This window comes from Botryllus schlosseri, chromosome 12, assembly GCF_051294905.1.
Source record: "Botryllus schlosseri isolate E-star chromosome 12, Bs_hap1, whole genome shotgun sequence".
NCBI lineage: Eukaryota > Metazoa > Chordata > Ascidiacea > Stolidobranchia > Styelidae > Botryllus > Botryllus schlosseri.
The window spans coordinates 15,626,986-15,641,229 of NC_137247.1; the positions used below are offsets into that span (position 1 = coordinate 15,626,986).

Sequence of the window (14,244 nt, forward strand, 5' to 3'; positions counted from 1 at the left end):
ATGGTGATTTAACTCGTAAACGCTCAGGAGACCTATCCCAAAACTATTTCCTACAAAATATTATCAGAAATATATCTTAGAGAAGTATGGATTAGATATTGCAGTTGCTGTCTTGTGTTGTGACTTGTGAATTGCGCATATGTATGTATTGCATTCTATTACCATATTCCTGCATTGTAGTTCTAAATCTTTGATCCACATATGTGTATCAGTTGCATATATCTCGGTATTGCATCCAGGTTGAAAATTGTTTTGCTTTACTTGTGGTTTTTTATATTTATTTACATTGTAATGCAACATTGACAAATAATGAATCGATCTATCTGTCTGTCTGTCTGTCTGTCTGACTGTCTGTCTGTCTGTCTGTCTGTCTGTCTGTCTGTCTGTCTGTCTGTCTGTCTGTCTGTCTGTCTGTCTGTCTGTCTGTCTGTCTGTCTGTCTGTCTGTCTGTCTGTCTGTCTGTCTGTCTGTCTGTCTGTCTGTCTGTCTGTCTGTCTGTCTGTCTGTCTGTCTGTCTGTCTGTCTGTCTGTCTGTCTGTCTGTCTGTCTGTCTGTCTGTCTGTCTGTCTGTCTGTCTGTCTGTCTGTCTGTCTGTCTGTCTGTCTGTCTGTCTGTCTGTCTGTCTGTCTGTCTGTCTGTCTGTCTGTCTGTCTGTCTGTCTGTCTGTCTGTCTGTCTGTCTGTCTGTCTGTCTGTCTGTCTGTCTGTCTGTCTGTCTGTCTGTCTGTCTGTCTGTCTGTCTGTCTGTCTGTCTGTCTGTCTGTCTGTCTGTCTGTCTGTCTGTCTGTCTGTCTGTCTGTCTGTCTGTCTGTCTGTCTGTCTGTCTACCTTGGAATAGTGAGGAATTGGAGATGGCAAATGTCGTATTAGCGGGGCGTTCGAAAGAAGGAGAGGGTATGAGGGATGAGGTCAGGTAGTGTCTGTTTGTTAGCTTTAGTAATTAGGGTATGGTTACGGCTGGCCTTGGGATAAGGTAAGGATATATTGGGTTGTGATTTAGAGACGAGGAGTCCGGTTAGTTTGTATGACGATTAGCTTAGGGGTGAGATGTATGGTTAGCTAGTGTGAGGGATGGAGATAATGCCAGGCTATATCCGGTGGAGCTTAGTAGCCAGGTTTGGTTTGGTTCGTTTTAACGACTTACTGTTTTGAGTGCCTCACTAATATGTCACTCCCTTTTTTGACACTTGCTATTTCGCAGAGACTCTTGGAGGTACAAAACTGTTAAATCATACATTCATATTGATATAAACCCGAATATTTTCGGCCGATACTTTTAAATCGCGTATTCAATTCTCTGTTGGCGATTATATGCAGGTGGGCAAAATCGAGTAGGCCTACTTGAGTGATTCTATCCTCAATCGAGTATTATACTTAGAATCGAGTATTTGAATATCACTCATTGTGATGCCATAACAGTACGAAAGATTTGGAAGTTCCAATATATCCCTTGTATGCAAGCACTAACAATATAATATATTACATATGCAACAGATAAATCGTTTCCACTATCCATTTCCACTAATATTGGTTTATACTACACGTTTTGGATGCTGTGATTTGAGCAACCCAGATTTCCTGGCTTGTACCGTGGAAAAAGTAATAGGACAATAATGCAATATTCAACAATCGTCAGATTATATTTTCATCTTAACAAGACACACACAATGTAATGAACAGATAGGAGGATGCCAAACGACCAGTTGCGGTTGCAGTATCAGTCTCATAAACTGGCATCCAACTCGGCCTAGTGCCAAGGCTTGTAGCCAAGTCACAAGGTTCCGAGTCACAAGTCAATCTCAATTTTGTAGTTTTGACACGAGTCAAGTCGAGTCAATTTCAATTCATCACCGATTCAAGTCCTGGTCCAAGTCACGGAGTGTAGTGTCGAGTCCGAGTCATAGTGTTTTGACTCGAGTCCGAGTACAAGTCCTTGTGTTGACTGTTCAGTTCCGATATAATTTCATGTGTACCCCACTTTTTGCAACTCTGCTCGGTAATATCGAATGTTTCGCATTCATACTATACTAATTTTGCTTACTTTACCAGTTTTTGTTAGCATTTACAAGAATCAGTACTGATAGATGAAATAATAATAATACATTGATAACTTAACTGTTCTTCGAAATTACGATGACACGCATGTCTTGATAGACCCCATCTCGAGTCACATGACTTGGTCCGAGTCAAGTCGAGTCAATACACAAATTGACTCGGGTCGAGTCGAGTAATTTTTAATTTTTAAGAAAATGACTCGAGTCAAGTCGAGTCTCCAAAAAACGTGAGTCGAGTCGTGACTAGAGTCATTTCAACCCTGCTAGTGTCCGATCTCACGGTTCCTTTTTCGATTTTATTCTGTATTCCGTGTCTCTTTTTTCCTCTTTCCATTCTTTGTGAGTGCGCTCTTTCATTTGGTCATTTCTAGGCTTTTTTGTCGCCGGAGGAACAGCGACGCGGGGGAAGAGGATCCCAGTATAACCCCAAACGCGGGATCGCTTATTGTCACCACTACGCTTATCTTCCCGTTTATGAATTCACGCTTAGTGGCAAGGACCATATATTATAACTTCGACTGTCAGTAAAAATATTCAATTGATTTCAATATGAATATATCATTCACTAAAATAAAAATGATGGAGGACTTGAATAGAATACATTTCCATCGACAGGGTGACAGTGGATCACCGCTTGCCTGTCAGAGATGCGACTCTTGTGGGTGGTTTGTTGCGGGCGTGGTGTCTTTCGGTCCGACGCCGTGCGCCATCAAGGGAGTCCCGGGAGTTTATACGGACGTCGTCGGTTACGAAGATTGGATTTATGCGACCACGGGAGTGACAAAGGAGACTCGGGGCTGTTAGCGAGTGTTGCACTACTCAATTCCTGATCGCCAAAATATAAAATCGATATTCTCGGAAATTTATATTATTTGCGATAGAAGTGCTAAAATATACATTTGGAAAGTATTTTGTTATGAATTCATCGTCACCTGTACCTGATTCATTTCCTTCAGAATGTGTTGAGTAGAACCCGGCCGATAACACTGGTCAACAGAATGAAGAAAAAACTTTTGGCAGAACACCTGCGAGCCGTTTCTGGGGGTTTTCAGGTTGCTGATTACGAATATCACATTAGTTTTGTCAGATTGGCTCTCTGTCAGAAGATATTTATACCCCTAAAAAAGACCAAAATTACTGTATTTTCTCTTAAATATTTTACTTGGTAGGAAGAAAATCGTATTTTTTCCAATTTTATACTGCACATAAATGGCTAATTGACTTTGAAGAACCCTCATGTCATTCTCAGTCATTCCATCAATATTAACATGACATAATTCGACATATTTGTTTGTCTAAAAGCAGTTTGTCAAGCCTCAAAATTGTACATTTGCACAACGGAAATTCATATTCTCCTGTATCAATTGGTCATTCTACCAAGATTTAGGAGGAGTATAAAACTATAACATTTGTCCTTGAAAGGCTCAACTACAATGCTCATATTCGTCTCATTTCTTTTGACTGGTAAATCGATAATTTTCCGCTAAGTCAACAAAGTGGGTATAGCCTGTAACTAGTAACACTATCAAACGGGAAGCTCAAATCTGGTATCTGGTATATTCGGATATCGATGAAAGATTCTAATTTCACATTAGGAAGGAGTTCACTGCATAAAATTTCTCCTGAGATGTAATAAATAAAACTTTTTAGATGATCACAAAGCACCCAACTACAAACAGTTGATCCGGAAATTCGTATCTGCATATCGAAAACTTGTGCACAAACATGAGCATAGAAGTTCACTTCCTATTCAGTCATTTTGATCTATTTCCTGATCATCTCTTTGATTAGTAAGGGAAGAGGTTCTATACTGAGACATCGGAACAACTAAAGAAAGATATCAGGACAGATGAGATGAGCAATTGAACATAATATGTCAGACCATTGCCACCATTGTTTCGAGAAACTGCACTAAATAGCTTACAGGCGAAAATCGTACAAAAAACAATTATGATATAAAATCTAACAATAATATTGTATTCCAACTGATTATTTCAAATTCACAATAGGTGGTTGACGTAAAACTGATTGAATTAATGCCACGTTATTCGAGTATCTAGGTAAATACTTATATACATGACTGAAGTTTATTTATGTACATGATATCCGTGAAAGTCTGTAACTAGGATAAATCTTATACCCTAAACATAGTGATGTTGCTGTATTTTGATTTAAAAGAGTCTTCTGTGTGTAAAAATAACAAGTAGATTGAATTTCTAAACTTTACAGTACGACTGAGCAGATTTTATATCTCGTCATTACCGCGAAAATAGGAGATTTTGGTCAAAATAGCCCCATGGGTTATCTCCACGACAAGAGCCCATTTTAAAAAACTAAGGTCATGTTCGGAATGAGTGCCCTTCAGAACCCCCAAAACCACCCTTAATTTGTCTGCCCAAAAATATGAGTTGACCAGTGTAATTTATCGGTTTGCCGATATTATCGAGTCGATATCTCGCTTTGAAATAAGTATCAGTATCGACAATTTTGTGATAGTATTAGGCAGGGCTATCGAGTCGAAGTCGGATTCGGAGTTTGGCCTAATGGAGTCGGAGTAATGAAAATTATAGTGGCTGGAGTCGGAGACGGAGTCGTGAAAATTATAGGGACTGGAGTCGGAGTCGAAGTTATGTATTATGAAAACTATTGCTTTCAAAGGTATCTTTAAATGACTAAAAATAACTAAAATAGGATTTGTATGTACCATCAATCACTGTTATTAGTAACGATATAGATAAAATTGGATATTATTTCAAAATTAGAATTCAGTTGCAGAGGAAGAAAATCTCAATATGCATCTTTGCGATGCAGGCACAAATTGATGCAATTTTTTTGAATTATGCCATGATACTGTGACAGAGTAAATACATCGTCTGGTTAAGTAAAAATGTAAAATTGATGTAAATATAGCCAGAGCCGTAACAGCACTTCGTCAGGCCCCCCAAAAAACTTTGGTCTTGGGCTCCCATAACGCGATAAACTGACCACTCCCCTCATCATTTTGTTCGCTTTTACCACGAAGTTCGATATAGGCTACTCTTTAGTGAGCACGCGTGAAGCGCAAAAATTTCAATGATTCATAATAAAATCGGTCAATAAGATCGGGAATTGCATATATATTGCTTTCAATTTCTTGTCCTCTCTGCTCGTGTAATAAGATTTAACGGTAGAGCTAAGTGAGGTGTCTTGGAAACTGTAGGGCCCGTAAATAGTAATTAAACATCTTCGGGCTGGCGGACCCGTTGGTATGACTTCGTTACATGATGTTATTTCGTGACCTCCAGTTTGCTATACAAAAAATATAGAATCGCATAAACCAGTGGTTCTTAATTTAAATTTGGTTTAAAATTGGTATTTTTTCACTGGCAAATAATTTTTTTCTTATGGATGCTATTTATCCTCTGGGGTGCAGACTGCGACGACATGATAATTCGGCACGAGCGGTTTAAGCATCTATGAACAATTGGACTTATCTACATCGAAGTTTACGGTCAACATAAGGGCAATCCTCTTCGGCTAAGGTTTTCACGCTGACTATCTTTTTGGCACACTTCTCGGAGTCCCATATTGGTCGGAACTCCATATGTCATCATCGTGCATCGTGTCGTAGTAATGGCCGACGCCGAAATGCCTATTTCTATTTTCTATATTTATGCGTATTTTTCGTGGGCGAGTCGTCAAAACATGTGTAATTTATGTTCATTCACGGAAATAATTTAGGGCACCCTTCGAGCTCATTCCCCTAATTTGGGGGCATGGGTTGTAGCAGTTTTGGTTCTGGTAAGAGGTCAAAGTCCAGTCGGTCTTTTCCGGACTTTCGTAGTGGAAATATTTCGCGCTTTAATCGCACTCGAGGACAACTCGACTATAATTAACCATATAATAATGGTATGTGGTATATTCAGGGTCAAATCAAGGTTGTTATAACAACAATCGGGTACGGTGTCATACCCTGTGGTTTGAACCATCCCGAATTCGCATCTGCGATTGGCAATACGGGGAAATTAATGGTTGAATTTTGTTTTAGTGCTTTGTGTGACTAAGTAAGTCAACTGAGAATAGGATGCATATATCTGCTCACATTGAATTTAGTATACTGTACCCAGGTAATAATCTTAACATGAATGTATCCCAAACAAAGCAACTCATATTATATGACGTTCATGTGAGGTTGTAGACCACAACACTAGATGGTATCATCCTTTATGATACGATGAAAAATATTCTGACGATTTAATTGTGTATCTCTCCAATACAAGTAGATTTAGTTATTCATTGCGTGCACATAGCTTCAAAACATATTTAATGTACAGGGGACTCTCACTTTCGAAAGTGATATACAGTGCTTCCCTCTTCGATTTCCACACGCTGTTCGCTGCTGGATACAATACCTAGTTCAAAGTACTTTGTTGACAATAACCCTAGGAAGCGTAACGGCAGTGATTTAATGGGAAATTGGCGATTTTAAAGTACGCCCAATTCACTTTACATGAATTATAATAACCCACTACGGTTATGAAAACATAAGTAGCAAACATCGTCGGGATTGGACATGTTTTCTGGACTGTTAATTTGCTCGGAATTCTCATTAAAGATATTTTCTACAACTACATCATCTACTGCGGAGCCATTTTTTTCAGCGCCCCCCATATCGCCCCCCTGAGCCCAACGCCCCTATATCGCCCCCTAATCGTTTCCGTCCCCTTCAAATTCGCCAGCGCCCCTTAGGGGGCGCTGGAAGCAAGGTTAAGAACCACTGGCATAAACCTATACTATACTAAAAGACGATGTGAAAAGGGATGGTGTGAACCTCTGCAAGGTTCAGGTTCGCGTCAACGCGAACCTTTTTGAAGGTTATGTATGAACTCGAACATGAATCTCATGGCATCACGTGACGTCATTTTCCTAATTCCAACCCTACAGTTCAGTGAAGTGATAGCCTTTCTTAATGTACATGATACCTAGCGACGGCTTTGGTCACATAATGCCACAATGCTGAAATACATAACGACGTCTTAAACGTCGCCAAATTTATCAACTGGCGCAATCAAATGATATAATAGTCCCATGAAATGAATATCTTCCGTCGCTTTGCCAACAATTCCGACGACTACTTGCAAGGGAATATAAGCTTACGCCTTAACGATCCACAGGCCAGACCAGAGAATGTATTCGGAGTCTGAGTATTACTACGATGATATTGAGCAGAGTGTGAAACGGGTTTCCATACTTGCTACCTATATTACCCCATTAACAAGTTATACAGCAGTAGCCAACACCCCAATCGCACGGATTTCGTTTATATGGCACAGATGCAATGAACATATGAAGTGAAGATTGGCCCCGTTAGCCTGCTAGATCTTTTACATCCGATAACGATATCAATTTCATTGATTGGGTGAATAAGCATCATTCGCTGACTATCTAGGACATGTAGTGTATTTCGCTCTTGATGTTGTGCGATTGGCGGTCAAGCTCACAGCAGAGAGTCACTAAATATTCACAAATGGAAAGCTGGATATTTCAAGCAAACTTTTGTAACAAAGCAAGTAATATTTTTGAGATTGTCAAGGTGCATGCTCGTTAAGTGTTGATTTTTTTATGCTGCCAGTGCCATGCATATAGCGGCCCGCAGTTGAAAGCAATAAATTTCAGTTAAAGACGTTATAATGAAGTGAACATTGTAATATATGAAAAAGGTTCACAGTGCATAATCTACCTGGGTTCGTTAGTGAACGTGAACCTCTAAATTTCTGAGGTTCACACACAGAACGCGAACGTGAATCTCACGTTCACCCTTCACACCATCCCTAATAAAAACGTCGTTAAAGTCGAGTCTTGCGTCAAGAGATAAATTAAAATAGGTTGAACAGTGGTAAGTCGGAACAACAACAGAGTAACAGGTAACAATAATAAAGAAGTAACAGCATAATTTAATACAATAAAAACAAAAGATAAATATTAGATGAATAAATGTACAGAGCTGTCAGTTCAAATTCTAAGAAAAAGCAATTTGGCCACGTAAGATTATCAAATCCAATAAAATGGCAATTGCAATGCAGAGCTAACTAACATAAATATGGCATGAGTAAATCAGATTTAAATTCGCGACCAACTGCTGAAAAAGATATTTCCTTCGGGGCTAATGGAATGGCATTCCATATTTTTGGCCCATGATATAGGATTGATCTGCGGCTCTTATTATTTGTGACGTGTGAGATGAATAATTTTTTGGAAGTCGAAGTCTTATTACGGTGTGAATGTAAGACACTGGATGGCGTGAACATTCCGCTAAACCAATGATATATATAAACGTTTACCAGGTATATTTTGAACAAATGGGAATTGGTAGAGGTTTTTGCACATCCCGGTGTAGAACATTGCCTCGCCATGCTGACACAACCAGCTAGCGAGAGGAATACGACATATCACGCCAGGTCGATGTGTACAATACCAACTATGGAGTGATTATCCTTAACGTAATTGTGGTGCATTGTTTTGCCGATGCAATATTGTTCGGAGCAATGGCGATTCTCATTATTGATGGCGATTCAACGTCCTGACTCAGAAAAATGTCGTATGTATTAGCATTTTAGCCACCAGTTCAATGATAGTTTTGGTTAGTTCCGATTTTATAGCGCCAGAAAATTTTCAAATCCTCTTTTAACAAACCTTTCAGGTTCTGCACATCTATGTTGACGCTTACCCACAGTCTCTATTAATTTTTTAGGCTGTGTCGTACATGCATGTGTGTTATCGATGCGAAAATGCTTAGCAGCTATAGTCTGTATTCTAATAAATGTGCATCGTCAAAAGTTATATTACATCCTAGTATGAAGCATTGCATCACTATGCTCACAAAACCAACTAAAACTTAACCAACTAGTAAAAATAAGTGAAATAGTACACCAGCAAGGTCAATTGCATCACTACACCACAGTTGACAAAACGCAATCGCGTACCTCCGCTCAAGCATATCCTGCGACGGACTGCTTTCGCCGAGAACCCATCTTATAGCGTTAAGGGGCGTCACAGTTCCCAATCATTGTATATGTATCATTTGCTAAACCAAACCCCGAACTACTGCTATCTCCGGCTAAGCAAATTTGCGTGATCACCATGGACAGATGCATTGTGGGTACAGTGCTAAGTGATTTAGTACAGGGGTTCATGGAAAAGCGGTCAAGGATTAGATATATTTGATTCGTATTGGGTCTGTACTATTTTATACGAATAGAGCTTTTAATAGATAATTATTCTAACATCCAGGATTTGCTTCAGCTCTATATCTCGTGTTCGTATATTGTTATTCTGTGTAGTTCGACGTGTTGGAGATAGTCCGTTCAGGTTGTCGTGGTGTCTTTGCTGTGTATTGGGTGCAGTAAAAGGCGGAGAAAGATCCACAGAATCGAATGTAAAAAGCAACAGCAACGGCAGTAGTGATGAAGAGCTGATAGTAGAACGTTGATATCCTAGAAGCAACAGAGAGCGTCGATATTACAAATTTTAGGCTCCCAACAAACGGCAAATGAGAGCTGCTGGCTGTTGCAACAGTTCCTGATGGGAAACGTCCAGAGGTGGTCAAAATGGTCAAGAAAGCTACTCAAGTAGAAGTAGAAGTAGCGATGAAAAAATCTACTCAAGTACGAGTAGAAGTACTTCTTTCATGAGCAATCTATAACTACTTGAAGTATAGAAGTAGAATTGGCCGACTCAAGTAAGTAAGTAGTGAAAACGACCGTAATTCGTTCGTATGGCCTGTCAAAAATTGCAAATTGAGCTATGCGAAAGGTGCAGAGCTTGATTCATATTGATGCATACCAGAAGGTATCCAATCGACAGCATAAGCATTCGTTTGCATCATGGGATGCAGATTATAGGATTGATATGGAAATGCGACACTAATCCTTTGTTTACTCGAACAACCCGTTTTAGAAAGTGTCATGGTATGGCGCCCACCTCCATATTATAATTCCCGTAGTTTTAGTCGAAGAGCAATACGGTGAAGTTTTATTGGATACGGTGTAGACCAGCGGTTCTCAACCTTTTTGCTCATGCGCCCCTCTTGGCGATGGTCAAAAAATTGCGCCCCCTCCCCCTGACACCCCACTGCACTTATCATCATGTCTAAGAGAGCATATCATCTAATACAGAGGTAGGCAACCTTTTTGCTAATCACAGCCGCATTTCGATTACTTATGTAGCCAAAGGCCGCATTCCAGGGCATAACCTTAATGAACTAACTAGACGAGAAATACCCATGTTAATCCGTTCATATCCATTCCCAGTGAATTCCGGACTATTCTACTTTTCAGAACGGCCTATTGTACGCACCGAAATAGCTAGTGGCAATGTTATGAATAGTTGCTGGGATTGCATATTGTCGCGTGAAGCACTAAAATTTTTCAGATTCACGAATGAATTTCGTAATTTATAGCAGCTAGCAGTATCACATATAACTATCAAATTTATCCTTTTCAGCGTATGTGATCAGATTCATTGGTAGAGTTTAGGGAGGAAATGCTTTCAAATATTAAGGGCAAGTTATAAATAAATGAGATGCCTCTTCGAGTGGGCCAATTGTTATTAGTCACTTTGTTGCATGCTGTTATTTCTTGGCCCCCCATCGAGATTGTCGATTGTATCGGTAGTGGAAATAGTGGAAATATATTGAAATCGCCCAAATGTACCATAAACAAATTTCTTTCGTGAAAAGCACACGATTCCGATTCCGGTTCAGATTGAGATAGGGAATTGCTATTAAAATCGAATAATGAAGTAATGTGGAATTGCGCGGAGCGCAAAAAAAAGTTAAAGATTAATTAAAATCTCTCAAAAATTCAGGAGTGAATTCTTAATTTCAATTTGCATGTCGACGGTCGCCAGCACATACTAATTGAATTAATTGTCTACGGCCGCACAAATTCCCTTATACGACCGCAGGTTGCCCATCCCTGATCTAATAGTATACATATGGTATATCGTCCGCCAAGTTTGAATGCGCATTCCACACTGTAAATCCGCAAGGTCGTATTGAACACTTCATAACACTTTCTTCTGCGTACAGACACACTTTTTGGGCATATAAACGCATTGGGCCATTATCGTCGCAACGCTTCTGCGTATTTCTCCGTTTACTTGTAACACTTCGCCACTGCGGCTTATTTTCAAGAAAATTTATACTTGATAATGTATCATCAATTTCGCATTGATAAACCATCGGTACGCTTGAAGATCACACTAAATTTTGTTATATGTAAAATAATATTACTCACTTGACCCAGCACTAAGTTTAAGGGTAATATTTCATTGAAATATACATATTCCCCCGTGACGCAGAGGGGTCACCACCTTCGTTACGGTAGAGCGCGCTCGATTTCAGTTTGGATTTGAATTAGTGGTTCGTCAGGCTTCAGGCAGAGAGTAGGGTACACGATAAAACTTGGCGAAATGGATATATTGGAGCAGTTTCCACTACCTGATGGCGTAAAGGATCGTAACATCCATGTACTGTAAGGTATGGAAATGCGGTAAATGTTATTGAATATATGTAACGTGAGAATAGTCATAAAATGAACTCGTTTTGACATTGCAGTAAGGTCGTTTATTTTAGATGTTTTAGTAGGCTACTGATATCGCTCATTCATATGAATGTTCTTTAGATGTTTTGTAGTATATGATTCGTCTGATCTTATTGCTGGATGATCGAGCTTCGAATATGATAATATATCATGCTGCGACCAGGTCCAGTACTACGGTACTGATGGGAAGCTGCTATAGAAGTAACTTTTTTGACATAAGGATAAAGGGATGTTCTCTTTATCCACACTGAAATATCCCTATGTAGGCGATATTGTGGTCCATTGTGGACAAGTACTGCAACGTCAGCAATTGAATGCCGGTATGACAGTCATGCAACGGTTTTCATTGTTTTTCAACTGCAACACATTATACACTGTCCTGTTTATTCTAAGTGGTAAGGTGTTAACTAAAGCGATTTTTTTGACATGTCAAAATGAGGTCAAAATTTTGTCAAAATTGTACCGTTAGGTCAAAAATTGCCAAAATTCTTTACAAAATGAAAATTTTGTTGGCAACTTGCATTTCTTTTGTATCATAGATGATTGCACTATAGAATGTAAACGTGGAATGGCAGCGACCGATTTTGCAGCTTCATTCCGCTTCACTGAAGCTTTACTCAGACTTATTTTACGGCAGCTACTGTAGGATTTATGACAATCCAAAAGTTGTCTTCCAGAGCTCAGAATTTACTGAATCTGGTCTTGATCGAAAGCTACTGTCGCACGGATTCCGAAAATATCAATCAAAATAGGGTCAGGCTCCGCACTTAGATGACAAATCACCCTCAACATCTAAAATTTGCATTGTTCAGAACAATCGGATGAACGCACAACAATGACCATAACAATGACCCATTGCGGCTCTTCGATTGTTCGGACAATGCCGATAATTCAGACTTGAAGGGCGAATTCTAAGCGGTTCAGTGCCTGATCATATTTTCATTTACATTTTCTGAGTCAGTGTGACAGTAGCTTTCGATCAATACCAGATTCAGGTAATTCTACGCTCTGGAAGACGACTTTTGGATTGCCATAAATCCTACAGTAGCTGCCGTAAAATAAGTCTGAGTAAAGCTTCAGCGAAGCGGAACGAGGCTGCAAAATCGGTCGCTGCCATTCCACGTTTACATTCTATAATTGCACTGTCGGTGAGCTTATCATTTTACAATTTACATCTTGTAGCCCACTTTATAGTCCCACCGTTGTAGACGGACCATCGTCTGGTCATTATGAATCATAAATTGTCAAATGAAACAAATACTCAACATAGCCTATTGCACTATCCTAACTGAAGCAAGACTGCGTGGGCATTGGTTTTTCTATTAGAAACCGTATGATGAAAAATTGCGATGTAGACAACTTTGTCATAATGAGAGAGAGAGTGCAGTGGACGCACAACTTCAGTGTAGCCGGCCAACAACTGCTGCTGGTGAACGTTCTTTCTTAATTCTTGCCACGCTACTTAGTTAGGACAGACACTTTCTACCCGAAAATGTAGGAAAGTATCTTTCGTTGTACTACAACAAATTTTTAATTATTTCTACCATAATACGAGATGTAACTAATACTAGAATTATTCATGAGTCGAGATTTCGATAAAATAAGTTCTTTTTCATGTAAAAATTTGTCAATTTTCATGCTAAAAGATTTTTTTCAGGTCAAATTACTTCGGAAGAACAGACAGCCCCAGTCAGAAATTAGGATAAGTTCCGGTAATACAATTCTAACACTATGTGAGAAACACCTAATTTAAGTACATGGGGTCAAAATTAAGTTTTTCATCATCAAAATATGTGTGAATTTGAATTTTTTACTCAAAATCTTACCTTTTTAGGTCCAAAAAATCGCCCCAATAATAGCACAGCCAAACAAACAATCTTTTCAACAAACCATGGATCACAAGGGGTAGTATTTGTTTTGCCCAATCCCCCATTTGACTTTTCTGAGTTTATTGAGATACGGTAACTGAACTAAACTCTATTTTGCAGGTAGTATGTATTGAACTTGGCACCTTTTTGATATGCATTTGCTGTATGGAATACTGGTAAGCATCACGGTGTTTTGTAAAGTGAACTGGTATATCCTTAGAGAATGAATTTGATTATGTTGCAATCGGTTATCTTTGTGATAAAGATTTTTATGAACGTTTGCTGATAAAATTTCACAGAAATTGTTAACAATTCAGGAAGTATACTAACTGTGCCAGAGTAAAATTGGTGGTAACGTCATGTGCAACTTTCTATTCCATTAAAGACACCCTTCTGTCACGTACAACTTATTGCAGAAAAAAATAACTGTATCCAGTATGATATCTGCGTGATTACTGAGCAGTTCATTTGTATTGCGAATTTTCACAACAAGTATTTTCTTTTCAACAGTCTTAGATTGATCCTCAAATTCATCCAACTGATGTCGACTCTTTTAAAAGAACCCTGGTTTCACCGTGCCTCTGCTAACAGACAATGTTGATAGTGACGTGAGCAGTCATCTGAACAGATTTTGTACCGGTGCAGTCATCTTTTGTGATACATACTTTTGCCTCAAGAACCCATGGAAATATGTGATTATGTAAGTCTATTTATTCATTTCATATATCACCATTGATTATGT

The 14,244-nt window shown here is 39.1% G+C and overlaps 1 protein-coding gene across 2 annotated transcripts in view; it reads left to right on the forward strand.

Annotated features, from left to right (window-relative positions):
* Nucleotides 1-2,962, forward strand: part of LOC145451719 (uncharacterized) — a 190,919-nt gene extending 187,957 nt beyond the window's left edge. For both annotated transcript variants that reach the window (XM_080329965.1, XM_080329964.1), the window contains exon 12: nt 2,669-2,962. In XM_080329965.1, coding sequence (XP_080186091.1) covers nt 2,669-2,857 — 189 coding nt within the window. In that variant the 3' untranslated portion in view covers nt 2,858-2,962. The remainder of the gene's footprint in view (nt 1-2,668) is intronic.
* The last annotated feature ends 11,282 nt before the right edge of the window (nt 2,963-14,244 follow it).